Source organism: Maniola jurtina, chromosome 7, assembly GCF_905333055.1.
Source record: "Maniola jurtina chromosome 7, ilManJurt1.1, whole genome shotgun sequence".
Classification (NCBI taxonomy): Eukaryota; Metazoa; Arthropoda; class Insecta; order Lepidoptera; family Nymphalidae; genus Maniola; species Maniola jurtina.
This window is the reverse complement of record NC_060035.1, coordinates 11,802,757-11,815,929: the sequence shown is the minus strand read 5'-3', so window position 1 is coordinate 11,815,929 and position 13,173 is coordinate 11,802,757. Positions and strand designations below refer to the sequence as shown.

Genomic DNA, 13,173 nt, shown 5'->3' with positions numbered 1-13,173 from the left:
AGGGAGTCGGACAGACACCAAAGATGATCGCATAATGGTTCCGTTATTTTCGATCATGAGGTATGGAACCCTAAAAAGCTTGTGCGTTTATTTTTAAGTAAGTCTTGTTTACTTGCTCTTTATAAATCAAAAATATCGCATTTAAGTCAGGTTTACGGGTTCTTTTTGAAAAGGTCAAGTTTCTCGCTTGATAGTATGTTCTCTTTATCACCGGAAGATGCGGTTATACTGTACCATCCACGCTAAAATGGAAAACATATGAATATATTGTATCTATCCATACCATGCTAAGCGATTTTTAACCTCCGACCCAAAAAGAAGGGTGTTATAAGTTTGACGTGTGTATCTGTCTGTGGCATCGTAGCTCCTAAACTAATGAACCGATTTTAAGTTAGTTTTTTTGTTGTTTGAAAGGTGGCTTGATCGAGAGCGTTTTTAGCTATAATCCAAGAAAATCGGTTCAGCCGTTTGAAAGTTATCAGCTCTTTTCTAGTTACTGCAACCTTCACTTGTCGGGGGTTATAAATTTTTAATTTACACTTGTTCTATATGAGTACCTACTACGTTATTAAAAGTTGGCGACATGCTGTCCCGGTATCAAAGTATTTGATTTAAAATTTCCCACTGGTTCCACCTTGTAATCGTCGAGAGTTCCTTCACTCCAAACTGTAGACGAGTATGTAGGTATGCCTGGACACAATCCAGATAGATAGGTCCAAAGTCGCTATAAGAGAACTAGCAGCGAGCTTCTATCGGTTGACAACAGTGATGATAATGATTTAGAATTCTATGATAATATATTATCTAGGTACCTACCAAATGCCTAACGTTAAAGGGTGAATTGAACTCAGAATGGCCATAGGCTCAACCGTAGTACATTTCATTATCGTATCTACTCCAACCATGACCTACTTTAAACTCAGTTGGAGGGGAAAGGGGAATACAAATTAGTCATGATTAAAATATTCTTCATAAAAATATTATCACTGGTCTTTGGACTGTACCTACAATGAGATCCGCAGATTTCAGGATGCAATAAAAATGTTAGGTATCTATCTACCTATCTACTTAAATATATCGAAATTTTTGTTACTTTTTTCCTCTTTTTAGAGTTCCGTACCCTGTCAACGGGACCCTGTTACTAAGCCACCGCTGTCCGTCCGTCCGTCTGTCTGTCAAGGGATTATAATCTCGTGAACCATAATAGCTAGGTAAAAAATTGAAGTTTTCACAAAATGCGTATTTGGTTCTATTGCCGCTATAATAATAAAATATGATAAATATTTCAAAATCGTCACCATGAAATTAATTTTTATGCATCAAGATAACTAACAAACTACGATTTTTTCAATGTGTCTGGACGCATTTGCAAATTTTTTTAATGAACAGTAGAAGTTTCCGTGGTGGTCTCATAAAAAAAATTAAAACCAAATTCGAACACAAGTTTTTTCTCAGTGTCAAACAGGCCAAAACATACCAATTGAACTTCGTTTTTGCTTCTGTTGGGGGTCTTTCTTCTTTGTGAGTCTTGTCATATCATTAACAACGCCAATTATTCATTGTTAAAAGCCGTCTCAATTAAAATTGTACAAAACTGTAGAGTTAATTGAAAATTATAAGTAAAAATAAAGAGGCCTTTAACAATAGCGACAGTAATCTTACCTAAAGAGTAGATAAAAAAAATATAGTGTCTTTTACGAAAATCAATATTATTAAAATTCCTATCTTGTTTGCAACTTTGCTATCTTTCGAACTTTCGTTCTTTTTAACATTTGACTGTGGGACCTACCCTTACCTAAAGAATATACTTACCTATAAAAATATGTCATTTACGAAAACCAATTTTACTAAAATGCCCATCCTGTTCGCAACTTTATTCGAACTTTCGTGCTTTTTAACATTTGAGTTTTGACTAAGTTTTTGGGTAGGTACCTACCTTATTTTTTTTTAATATATTTAATCTTTTAATATATTAATTAAAATAATTAATTAATATATTAAAAGTGTGTAGGTATTTAAATTTTAATGTACACCTATTTATTTGTGAAAATAAATACTTAATTTGTTTACTAATATTTTATGATTACGTGTAGCTAAAAGCTATTTGCATTTGAAATTACTATCAATATCATTACAATGATTGTTAAACTATCAAACTATTTTATAGTAAGCGTAGATAGATACCTATTCACACCAGCAATTTGCGCCAAGGAGTACAGGCCGTAAATTATTCATAATAATTAGGTGAATTACTATGCGTTGACACTTAACTGCTATTAAATGCAGATAATTACTTACAAGTCGATCTATTCTCCTTGACTCGAAAATTCGGCGACCGCCAAGAACCCACTTATCAGCTCAAATAGTCATTGTCACTACGAATATGTACACTTTTTAAATAAAAAATAATAATATATAAAAACTCTTTTCATAACAATGCTATCACGAAAAAAAAATAACAAAACTTTTTTTTTGTAATTTTACGTTTATAAACTGTTAGTTTTTTTTTAAATTAAAAATGTTAAGTCACATCACTCCCGAGAAACATCGTAACTTTTCTCGATCGTTGTGTTCTTTTTCAAACTTTTCGCGGGACGAGAATTGGCGCGAACGCGAGCGCTCGAAGCTGAGCTCAGTCGACAAGTGAAAAGAGCATGGAGCGGTCCCGCTTGTGTCCCGCAATATTAACGGCTATCCAGAATCCCGATCCAGTTTTGTTTTTGTGACAATTCGATCCGTGTCAGTCAATTAAGGAAGATTATGCTGAAATTGAACATTGGCCAATTTAAAACCGCCAGTTGGAATTGACGAATTGGCTGGCTCGCTGGCACAATGGAAATATACAAATCGATGCTAGGGTTACATGTTTGATTTCCAGCTGGGGTAATTTAATAAAATATTTTTTTATATTTCGCTTTACTTATAATAATTGTGTGGACAGAAAAGACAAAGAGAGGTGATAGCCTAGTAGTTAAGCGTCGTCCTCTTATTATTATCAGGAGGTTCGATCCCAGGCATCATCGCCCACTGCTGGAACGTATCTTGTAGGGACTTTCACACAACCACCATCATCATCATCATCATCATCATCATCATGATCAACCCTTCTCTCAGAATGAGAATGGTTTGGCCATAATCCACCACGCTGGCCAAGTGCGGATTGGCAGACTTCACACACCTTACAGAACATTATGGAGAGTTCTAAGCTATGCAATCTTCTTCACGGTGTTCTCCGTTAGAGCAAGTGATATTTAGTTGATTAAAACGCACACACCTCCGAAAAGTAAGAAGTGCGTGCTCGAGTTCGAACCCCCGACCTCTAGAATAGGAGGCGGACGTCTTAACCACTAGGCTATCACGGTCTGATTATGGATGATCATATCAGGATATTCGCGCGTGGCTGGTTAGTTCATTGAATCACCAAACTTCTACCTTTTCATCAAAATAACTAATGATATTGCAATAAAATCTGACATCAATGAAAAAATCTTGTACTTTAAAGTCAGAGCTAAGATTTAAAGCTAGGAATTAGTAGATAGGTATTACTTCTAAGCCTTACTTAAGTCCTTGGTAGTTACTGAGGATTTCGCATAACAGAAATTCTTACGGTCGGCAGCGGTTTTTCTAATTCCTAAATCCTTGCATGTCATTTGCAGGGTTGTCAACTGTTTAGAAAACTTTTTATCTCTCTGCGTCGTATTCGTCCTCATTGCTGAATGTTGTGGCACCCTTCCTATTGAAGCGGTTTTATTGGTTCATAATAATTTACGCATATACCAGCCAGCCAGCCAGCCATACTAGCCAACCAAGTTCAAGTCCAAGTTGGTAGCCAGTCCATCCTGCTTACCAACTTGGATCAAGGTTTTTTTAAAGAAAACAGTATATTAGCCATGTTAACCATGATTAATGGATCTTTCCCCCAACTAAGAGTAAAGCTTGTGCTAGGAGTGTTTACGGAACTTTGAAACACCAACCTTTTAGATTTCAGTCCGCTCTTTAACCGTTGAGCTATTGAGACTAACATTTGATATGCACTACAAGAATGATGCGACGCCATATTATGACCATTTCAGAAATCATGAACATAGGCAAAGAATAGGCCGGTAGAGAATCAACTTTAGTTTCATTACAACAGTTCTAAGAATACACAAAACGCACTAAATTGACAGAACTAAAGACATGATTTTGAATAAGTTTATGATCGTTTATTCATAAAAGATATCAAATTCACAAGTGTGTGTTAAGGTTTCAGATCAATATACTTATTGAAATAAATTGAATTGGAGTTGTCGCAACCCTAGTTTTAGTATCATCCACGCCCAGATTGACTTTTGGCCGCGAAATTTCCCCGAGATAATTCTCGCGATTACTTAGACATACCGACACTCGCCGGATTATCCAATTTTCTACTTTCTACACGCGATTCTCTGAAATCTAGTCAAACAAAATAAGATCGGCTGGTTTTATTTGGGGTTTGAGGACCTTTTTGCTACCTTGGACGAAAACTAGTTTCCTATTTCGATTTGTGTAGCAAGAGTAAATAGGCATCTTATAGGCAGGCGCGTTCCTACCTAGATCATTGCTGTCCATGAGGCATGATAGTCGACAAACGCAAGTCTTGCGAAAATAAATCTTGTTAAGTATATATCTGTCGCAGTCAATTCTAGAATTTAAATGGCATTGGCAATTCTAGAATTTTAATGGCATTTGGGATTTGCAAATGCTCGCTAGAATGCAAAATTTCAAAAGCAAACTGTCGATATGCTAGTGACATCTACAATTTGCCCAGAACGTGTTTTTGCAAAGCGTAAAATCAAAAGCTTGGGAAGGAGATCCTCAATGAATGACCCTACTAGGCTGAGGAAAGCAAAGGGAGGAGATGATGACAAGCGAAGCGAGCCGCCGACATCCGACCAGTTCTATAAATAGTCGAAGATTCATCATCGTCATCAACCCATCGTTGTCTGATCATTGGTTACTGAGCACGGGTCTTTCCTCAGAATCAAAAGAGTTCAGACCATAGTCTCACTTGCCAAGTACAAATTGGCAGACTTGATATACCTTTGATAACATTATGGCGATATCTCAGAATGCAGGTTTCCTCACGATGTTTTCCTTCACCGTTAGTTTAATTGTTTACAAGTGTAAATTAAAAGTTTATAACACACCCGACAAGTGAAGGTTACAGTAACTAGAAAAAGCTGATAACTTTTAATCGACTGAACCGATTTTCTTGGATTATAGCTAAGAACACTCTCGATCAAGCCACCTTTTATACAAAAAAAAAACTAAATTAAAATCGGTTCATTAGTTTAGGAGCTCCGATGCCACAGACAGATACACAGATACACCTCAAACTTATAACACCCCTCTTTTTGGGTCGGGGGTTAAAAACGCACATCACTCCGAAATCCGCGTAAGAGCTGCATGCCCGGGATCGAACCCCTGACCTCCCAAATAGGAGGACGTCTTAAACTCTAGACTATCAGCACTGAAGATTGCCTCCAGCAAATGGCAGATTGAGTCACAATCATATCGACAATTTAGCTCCGGCATTTTGCATCCTCACGAGCGTTTGTAAAATGCCGACGCTCGCAGTTTGTTATTGGCGGAAATGTACTATCTGGCCTGGGACATAGCCTAGACCGATTTATCAACCAATGCATATTTATAAAATATAAATCAATTACTCATATCGTAGGTACTTATAATAAACTACCGAAATCTATAAAATACTTAAAACTATTTTGAATTTTTTTTTGACGAAGCCTTATTATGTTACTGCTGATAAAGCTCGCAATTTTATATTTTTTAAAAAAAAAATCTTATCTGTCTTTGTAGACACTATGTAGACTCATGGTGTGGTAGGTAAGAAGCGTTTCATTGTAAACAAGGCACAATTTTGTCTTTAAGGTGAGATTGGAAAAGAGAAACAAATAGAATATACCTAACACTATTGAATTACTTTTCATTATTTGTCTCATACAAAAACAAATCATTCTAATTAAAAAACTTCGAGTACCTACCTACCTACACATTGTTCTCTGTAATGTGGAAGCCAGATTACAAAAACTTTTCGAATGTATCTATCTGTTCTGTTGTATGTAATGAAATTCCCGTAGTTAAGTTTTCCAGCTGACAATCCATTTATATTAGGTCTGTAATTGTTTTATCTTGCACCAGAGTTGCTCGTATTTCAGCTTTCGTCATAAGATGTTAAATGGCGGATTTATCAGTCTCTGCCCGGCTAGCATGGGCAGTAGATAAAAATTATATCCCCCGATTATATCTACTGATGTCATAGAAATCAGTGGATATAATCGGGGATATAATTTTTATATACTGCCCATGCTAGCTGGGCTGGTATCTGTAGTTTAGCTTCTGTTAAAACTCATCACCAAAGATAATTTTGAAAAGTAGTAACGCAGCACGCTGTCAAACCAAACCAGCAAACTCATTATCTCTTCCTATTTTATTACCGTACTAGCTGATGCCCGCAGCTTCGCCCGCGTGGATTGGTCAGATCCCCTGCAGCATCAGGATTGCGGAGTTGGAATCCAAATTTTTTATGAAACAATATCGCAAAGTTCCTCTATCGATTAAAAAAGAAATGACGCAAATCGGTTCAGAAATCTCGGAGATTTCGTTGTAAATAGGTAGAAAAACACAACTCCCTTTTTGAAAGTCGGTTAAAAAAGTAGCCTATGTTACTCCCTGGTCAATTCTCTACTTTTCTGTGAAAATCCCGTCAAAATCGGTTCAGCCGTTCCGAAGATTAGCCTTTTCAAACAGACAGACAGACAGACAGACAGACAGACAAAAATTTTAAAAACGTGTGATTCAGTTATAGTATCGTTAAAATAACCATATGTCCTTAATATGCGGTAGTTATTTCGAAATTACAGACAGACACTCCAATTTTATTTATATAGATATCAAAGAAACAAAGCTTTAGTTTAAGTTGTTATGAATAAAGACGCTACGCCTCGGTTCCACTCCACTCCGTAAGTATGCGTTGATTTTAATGTGATTAATGACGAATAACCTGATAAAATAATGGCATTATACGTTACCACGTGTGTGGTATTGGCCAAAATTTTGCGGGATTTCTAGGCCATCAACCAAACCAGAGAAAAGTAACACAAAAAATTCAATTAGAACAAGCTTCTTTTCACGTGTAACAAACACAAGTAAACAATGTTGGTTTTTCACGATTTCAACAATTCTCAGCCTTGAGAAGACTTCGAGTCTTTATGTGGTCGTACCATTCGGCGATAAACCGAATTCATTCCCTAATCAAAGAACAAAATGGTAACACAATGAATATAAAAACATTAGGTATACGATAATGACTTTGCTAAATTTTTTTTTTTACCTTAAATTTTCACCCCGAATTTGAATCTCGTATTATTATCAGGAAATAAGTGAATTTAGTTTCGAAAACTGTAACTGAACAATTCTGCCGTCCTAACAAAGAGTGCAATAAGTCGAGTTTTTGGGCAAATTGACTTAAGACCATATCCGTAATCAGGAAAATAAGCTCTATATTTTCGCCTTAGACGTCTTTTTTGTATCTTCAGTAGTTTCGGTTCTGTTGGTTATCAAAACTGCAATATGTAATATTACGATTTGTAAGTAGCTAATCATAACCGCGAATATCTCGAAAGTAGTCGAAACCTAGTTATTGCTCTCTTCGTTAGGACGGCAGAATTGTACCGTATACTTACCTACCTTTATGTAAAAAAAATCAAAATAAGTATTATTTTGATTTTTTTTACAGTAAGCTAGGTATTTAAATATAAAAGGAAAAGGTTACTGATTGACTGACTGACTGATCTATCAACGCACAGCAAATAGCTATTAGAATATGACGTCATTCGCTAAAACAGGATTTTTGAAAATACAATAAGGGTGTAAAGATCCACGTGGACAAAGTCGGGATAATAAACTAGTTTTTTTATATAGGTATCGGAAAAGGATAAAAATATTCCTAAATAACTGGTCTTCATTCTGCTTGTAGTAAAGTTTAATGTTAGTAAATACTTCATGAGTGACTCATGCGTCAAGATTACATAAAAACGAAAAACACCTCGTTTTAGGTATTGCGTTAATGGAGTGGTCACCATTCCACCTGTCTAGTTGAAGGTGTAAACTTGTCCCATAAAATACAGGAGAAAGCAGTTCTAATGTTCTTGTTTTTATCTCTATCGGACAATCAGCAATTATAATGTACAAAGTAGACAAAACATTGAGGTTGGTAGGTATTTCCCGAAAATATGAAATAAGTACTAGATAATGCCCGCGACTGCGTTCGCATGGATTAAGGTAGGTAGGTATATAGAAAAATCTCGTGGGAACTCTTTTATTTACCGGGAGAAAACGTAGCATTATCTCTTTTCAGGGTTCTATTATTATAATTAAACCGAAATTTATGGAAATTGCTCACGATCGTTTAAACATTAAGATAGGAAACTTTTCTCAGCTTAGCTTCTTACTTTCGCGAAACTTCGGTGGACAGGCAGCTTTATACCCAGAACCATCTCAGATAACAAGACGTAAATCTGCAATGAAAGATTACATTGACAGAGTATGTACAGACATCTGCACTAATTCAATCATATTGAGGCGCAATAATATGATTTTGGAACGTAACCCACTATCTGAGCGGATAATATGAACTGAAATGGGAACCTATTGCTGGTCCTCATGGTCCTACAATTTGAATGATCGTGGTAGAAACGTAGAAACGTTGAAACCAGGTTCCCAGGTGGTGAGGATGTGATGTATATAACTTAAAACTTTTGTAAGAAAACTAGAAAAGAGCTGATAACTTTCAAACAGCTAAGCCGATTTTCTTCGATTAATAGCTGAGAACACTCGATCAAGCCACCTTTCAAACAAAAAAAAAAAAAAAATTGAAATCGGTCCATTCGTTTAGGAACTACGATGCCACAGACAGATACACAGATACACACGTCAAACTTATAACACCCCTCTTTTTGGGTCGGGGGTTAAAAACGGTAACTGGGTTAAAAACTAGAGTTTCCTAAACTCTTTTTTTTGTTTTTCATAAATATAAAGCAACTTAAGAGCAACAAAATTTTATGCATGGTTAAAAGAAGAGGTGACACAGCTTCAATGTCTCCCATTGAATACGACACCAGCAATAAATTTGCCGTTCCGGGCATTTTTTATTCGTGCAATAAGTTTAAAAAGTCACATCAACTCATGCGTTTCTTGATTCACATTAATAAACACGGACAGAGGGGATTACATTACAAGAGTACTGACAGGCCCACTTTTGTGCAATTTATCTCTGGCGCCACATTGCCAGTCTCAAGTACAAAAGGTCTCAAATGAATCCAACATGTAACTACTAAATGCATCTCTGATGCATGCAGATTTCTTCATAAATAAACAATCAGTCAAGTGCGAGTTGGATTAGCACTCGAATGGTTCCGTACCATCGTACAGGAAAAAACACTTTTTAGGGTTCCGTACCTCAAAAGGAAAAACGGAACCCTTAGAGGATCACTTTGTTGTCTGTCTGCCTGTCTCCGTCCGTCTGTCCGTCCGTCGTGTCTGTCAAGAAAACCTACAGGGTAATTCCCGTTGGCCTAGAATCATGAAATTTGGTAGTTAGGTAGGTCTTATAGCACAAGTATAGGGAAAAATCCGAAAACCGTGAATTTGTGATTATATCATTAAAAAAAATTAAATGTGTTTCAATTTTCAAAGTAAGATAACTATACCAAGTCGGGTATCATATGAAAGGGCTTTACCTGTATATTCTAAAACAGATTTTTATTTATTTTTATGTATTAAAATATATATTAATTTTATATTACAATCATCATATATTATCAACGAAAAACGTAAAAAAACCCCCTACTTATAACTTCAAAACTTGAAACTTTCAAAGCTTGAAACTAATAATAAACTTTATAAGTTAACATTATAATATACTTGCCGATTAAATTAATTGAACACTTTTTACTGTCTTACTACCAATAAACGATCAATTACCATAACTACAATAATAATTACCATAATAATTACTATGTGTAATGAAACAAGGCAGGGCGACCAACAACTAATTTATTATCAAAATACCCTCAAGTACATTATAGTAATAATTACACTACATCTTTCTTTTTCTATACTGAAAAACAATTGATGTGTGTGTGAGACATGCATAAAAATTAATATCCTTTAATATCTCTATTCATCTCATCATATTACAAAATCTGTTACTGTATAAAACCATTCTATTACATATCCAATATAAAGTAAAAATACACAACACAAAATAACATTATTAGTAGTACTTATACTAAATTAAAATAATTCATTTCTAAAATTCATCATTGAGTAAAATAAAATAAGATAAAATAACAATGGTGTACACTAACAACCTACGCAACAACACTATTCTGAATTATTTTTATCATATAAACGGCAAGCCCTTCTCGTGCGACGAGGCAAGGCAAAATCCTGCGGTGGAACAGCGTCTTTCGACGGTGCTCCGGCTGAGCCCGCACTCATGAGATCTGTATCTGTAACCGTACCGGACTCACCTGCATTTGTACTATCTGTCTGTTGTATGTGTCTGTCTGCTCGCCCTGTCTATTTACCAGGTGTCGCCTATTGCGCCGATATTTACGCCTGGTTTGATCCTCTACAACATAAGACCTAGGTTCCGCAGACTGCTGAACCACTTTTGCGAGCTTGCGTTCCTTGCCGTCTACTATCACAACCTTATCATTCGTGTGAAGCGGTGGAAGGGTTTTCGCTGACCTATCATAGTATACCTTTTGTTTTTGTTGATGCTTCAATATAGCGCTGTAGTTTCTTTTACGATCAACCGTTTCATCAAAAAGTTTGTGATATGTCGGCAACCGCGTATTTAATCTCCTACCCATCAGAATTTGCGCGGGCGAATCGATATTTTCGCGTGGCGTGGTTCTCAAATTTAACAACCCTATATAATAATCTTCGCCTGAGTCGCAACATTTCTTTAGTAAATTTTTCACCGTACGGACACTCCGTTCGCTTTTGCCATTGCTCTGTGCATATAAGGGAGAAGATGTGACATGTTTGATGTCCCACGCACGAAGGAAGGCCTGAAATTCACTAGATACATACGCCGAAAAATTATCTGTCAGTAATTCGTTTGGAATTCCATGTCGCGCGAATTGTTCTTTCATAGCCTTTATTATAGACTTACTATTTATAGAATTTAACTCGGTAACTTCAACAAAGTTCGAAAAATAATCCACTAAAATGAGGAAGTACTTCTTTCTATACTCAAATATATCCGAGCCCAGTTTGAACCAGGGTACATCCGGAATATCGTGCGGCAACATCGGCTCGCGGCGCGGCGCCGGCGCATACCGTTCGCACGTCGCACACTCGCGCACCGCGCGTTCGATGTCGCGTGACATGCCTACCCAGAACATTACTTGACGCGCGCGCCGCTTGCACCGGTCAATACCAAGATGCCCCTCGTGGATTCTCTGTAACATATCTCCTCGTAAGGCTGCTGGAATATACAACAAATAATCCTTTAATATTAAACCATCTACATATTGAAAACTTTCCCTATAAGACCAAAAACTCTAAGATCCCCTTTTACGTCGTATTTATTTCTAGGCCATCCTTCTACTATATACTTAAGTATTTCTTGGCATTCTTTATCCTTTTCTATATGTTTTTTTATCAGCATCAACTTTTGATTGCTGAACTGTAAATTATTAATCATAAAACAAGTCTGAGCCTCTAAACTTTCATTAAATTTTTCATACATATAGTCCGATAACGGCGCACGAGATAACGTGTCCGCTATATACATATACTTTCCCGGAGTATAGGTGACCTTAAAATCATATCTTTGAATCCTTAGCAACATGCGTTGTAGCCTCGCGGGAACCGAGGAAAGCGGTTTTGCAAAAATAGCTTCGAGTGGTTTATGATCACTCTGTACCGTAACATCGCATCTTCCAAATATATATTGATGAAAACGTTCACACGCAAAGACGATGGCTAACATTTCTTTTTCTATTTGCGCGTACCGTCGCTGCGTGTCGGTGAGCGTGAGCGAGGCGAACTCGACCGGGCGGCCCCCCTGCAGCAGCACCGCGCCCAGCGCCTCCGAGCTCGCGTCCACCGACAACACCACCGGCAGCTCGCCGGAATACAACGCTAGTACCGGAGCCGTTGCGATTTTGTTTTTTAATAACTTCACCGCCTCCGAGTGCACCGAATCCCAGACCCATTCCGCGTTTTTCTTTAAAAGATGCCTAAGGACAGCTACGGACTGCGAGTAATTAGGAACGAACTTCGATAAATAATTAATCATACCTAGAAACCGCTCCAACGATTTTCTATCCTTAGGCTCAGGCATTTCCAAAATAGCTTTAACTTTATTAACGTCCGGTCTCATACCGCGTTCATCGAAAATATGGCCCAAGTACGTTATTTCTTTGACTCCGAATTTACACTTATCCTTATTAAATCTCATACCTATATCCCGTGCCCTCTCAAGTAATCGTTTTAAACGTACATCATGCTCTTCGCGAGTTCTACCCCAGACTACTATATCATCGATAAAGGAATCGACTCCTTCCAGGTCCTCCAGATGTTGTCGCACCCTCGAATGAAATAATTCTGGCGCACAGCTTATTCCGTACGGTAACCGCAGGAACTGGTATCTGCCGAATGGTGTGCTGAAGGTACACAGGTCGGCGCTAACCTCGTCCAGCTGCAGCATCCAAAACCCACAGCGAGCATCGAGTACGCTAAAGAACCGCGCCCCGCGAAGTCACGTCGCTAGATCAGTCACCGTCGGCAGAGTAAAATGCGCACGCTTAATAGCACGATTTAACGGTCGCGGGTCTAAGCATACACGTATATCTCCGTTCTTTTTCGCTGTTATCACAATCGCATTAACCCATTCAGTTGGACGCTGTACTTTACGAATCACCTCCAATTCCTCCATACGCTGCAACTCACTATAAAGTTTATCCTTAAGCCCTAGTGGAACCTTACGAGCTGGGCATATGCTCGGTTGCGCCGTTTCATCTATAGTTAATCTGTGTACTCCCGGTAATTTCCCTATGCCCTTAAATAAATCCGTATAATCCTTATCAATATCTAATGCATCTACCCGTTGTA

General features: G+C 37.5%; 2 protein-coding genes across 2 annotated transcripts in view; both read right to left on the bottom strand.

Moving 5' to 3' along the window:
- LOC123866687 (cardioacceleratory peptide receptor) overlaps window positions 1-2,648 on the bottom strand; it is a 117,712-nt gene extending 115,064 nt beyond the window's left edge. Inside the window, exon 1 of the mRNA XM_045908366.1 lies at window positions 2,299-2,648. The gene's annotated coding sequence lies outside the window, so the exon portion shown is untranslated. The remainder of the gene's footprint in view (window positions 1-2,298) is intronic.
- A 7,780-nt stretch (window positions 2,649-10,428) lies between these two features.
- LOC123866765 (uncharacterized protein K02A2.6-like) lies at window positions 10,429-12,769 on the bottom strand. The gene is made up of 3 exons (XM_045908445.1): window positions 12,028-12,769; window positions 10,664-11,542; window positions 10,429-10,556 (listed from the first exon to the last, which is right to left on the bottom strand). The coding sequence occupies exons 1-3, from the start codon at window positions 12,767-12,769 to the stop codon at window positions 10,429-10,431; spliced, it is 1,749 nt and encodes a 582-aa protein (XP_045764401.1).
- Between the last annotated feature and the right edge of the window lie 404 nt (window positions 12,770-13,173).

Excerpts from the sequence above, each read along its gene's own strand:
- LOC123866765 (XM_045908445.1), bottom strand. The coding sequence starts at position 12,769 with ATGCTGCAGCTGGACGAGGTTAGCGCCGACCTGTGTACCTTCAGCACA. Across the intron at positions 11,543-12,027 it reads GTTAGCCATCGTCTTTGCGT|CAGCCTTACGAGGAGATATG; the intron begins GTGAACGTTTTC and ends TGTATATTCCAG. Across the intron at positions 10,557-10,663 it reads TGTAGAGGATCAAACCAGGC|ATACAGATCTCATGAGTGCG; the intron begins GTAAATATCGGC and ends GTACGGTTACAG.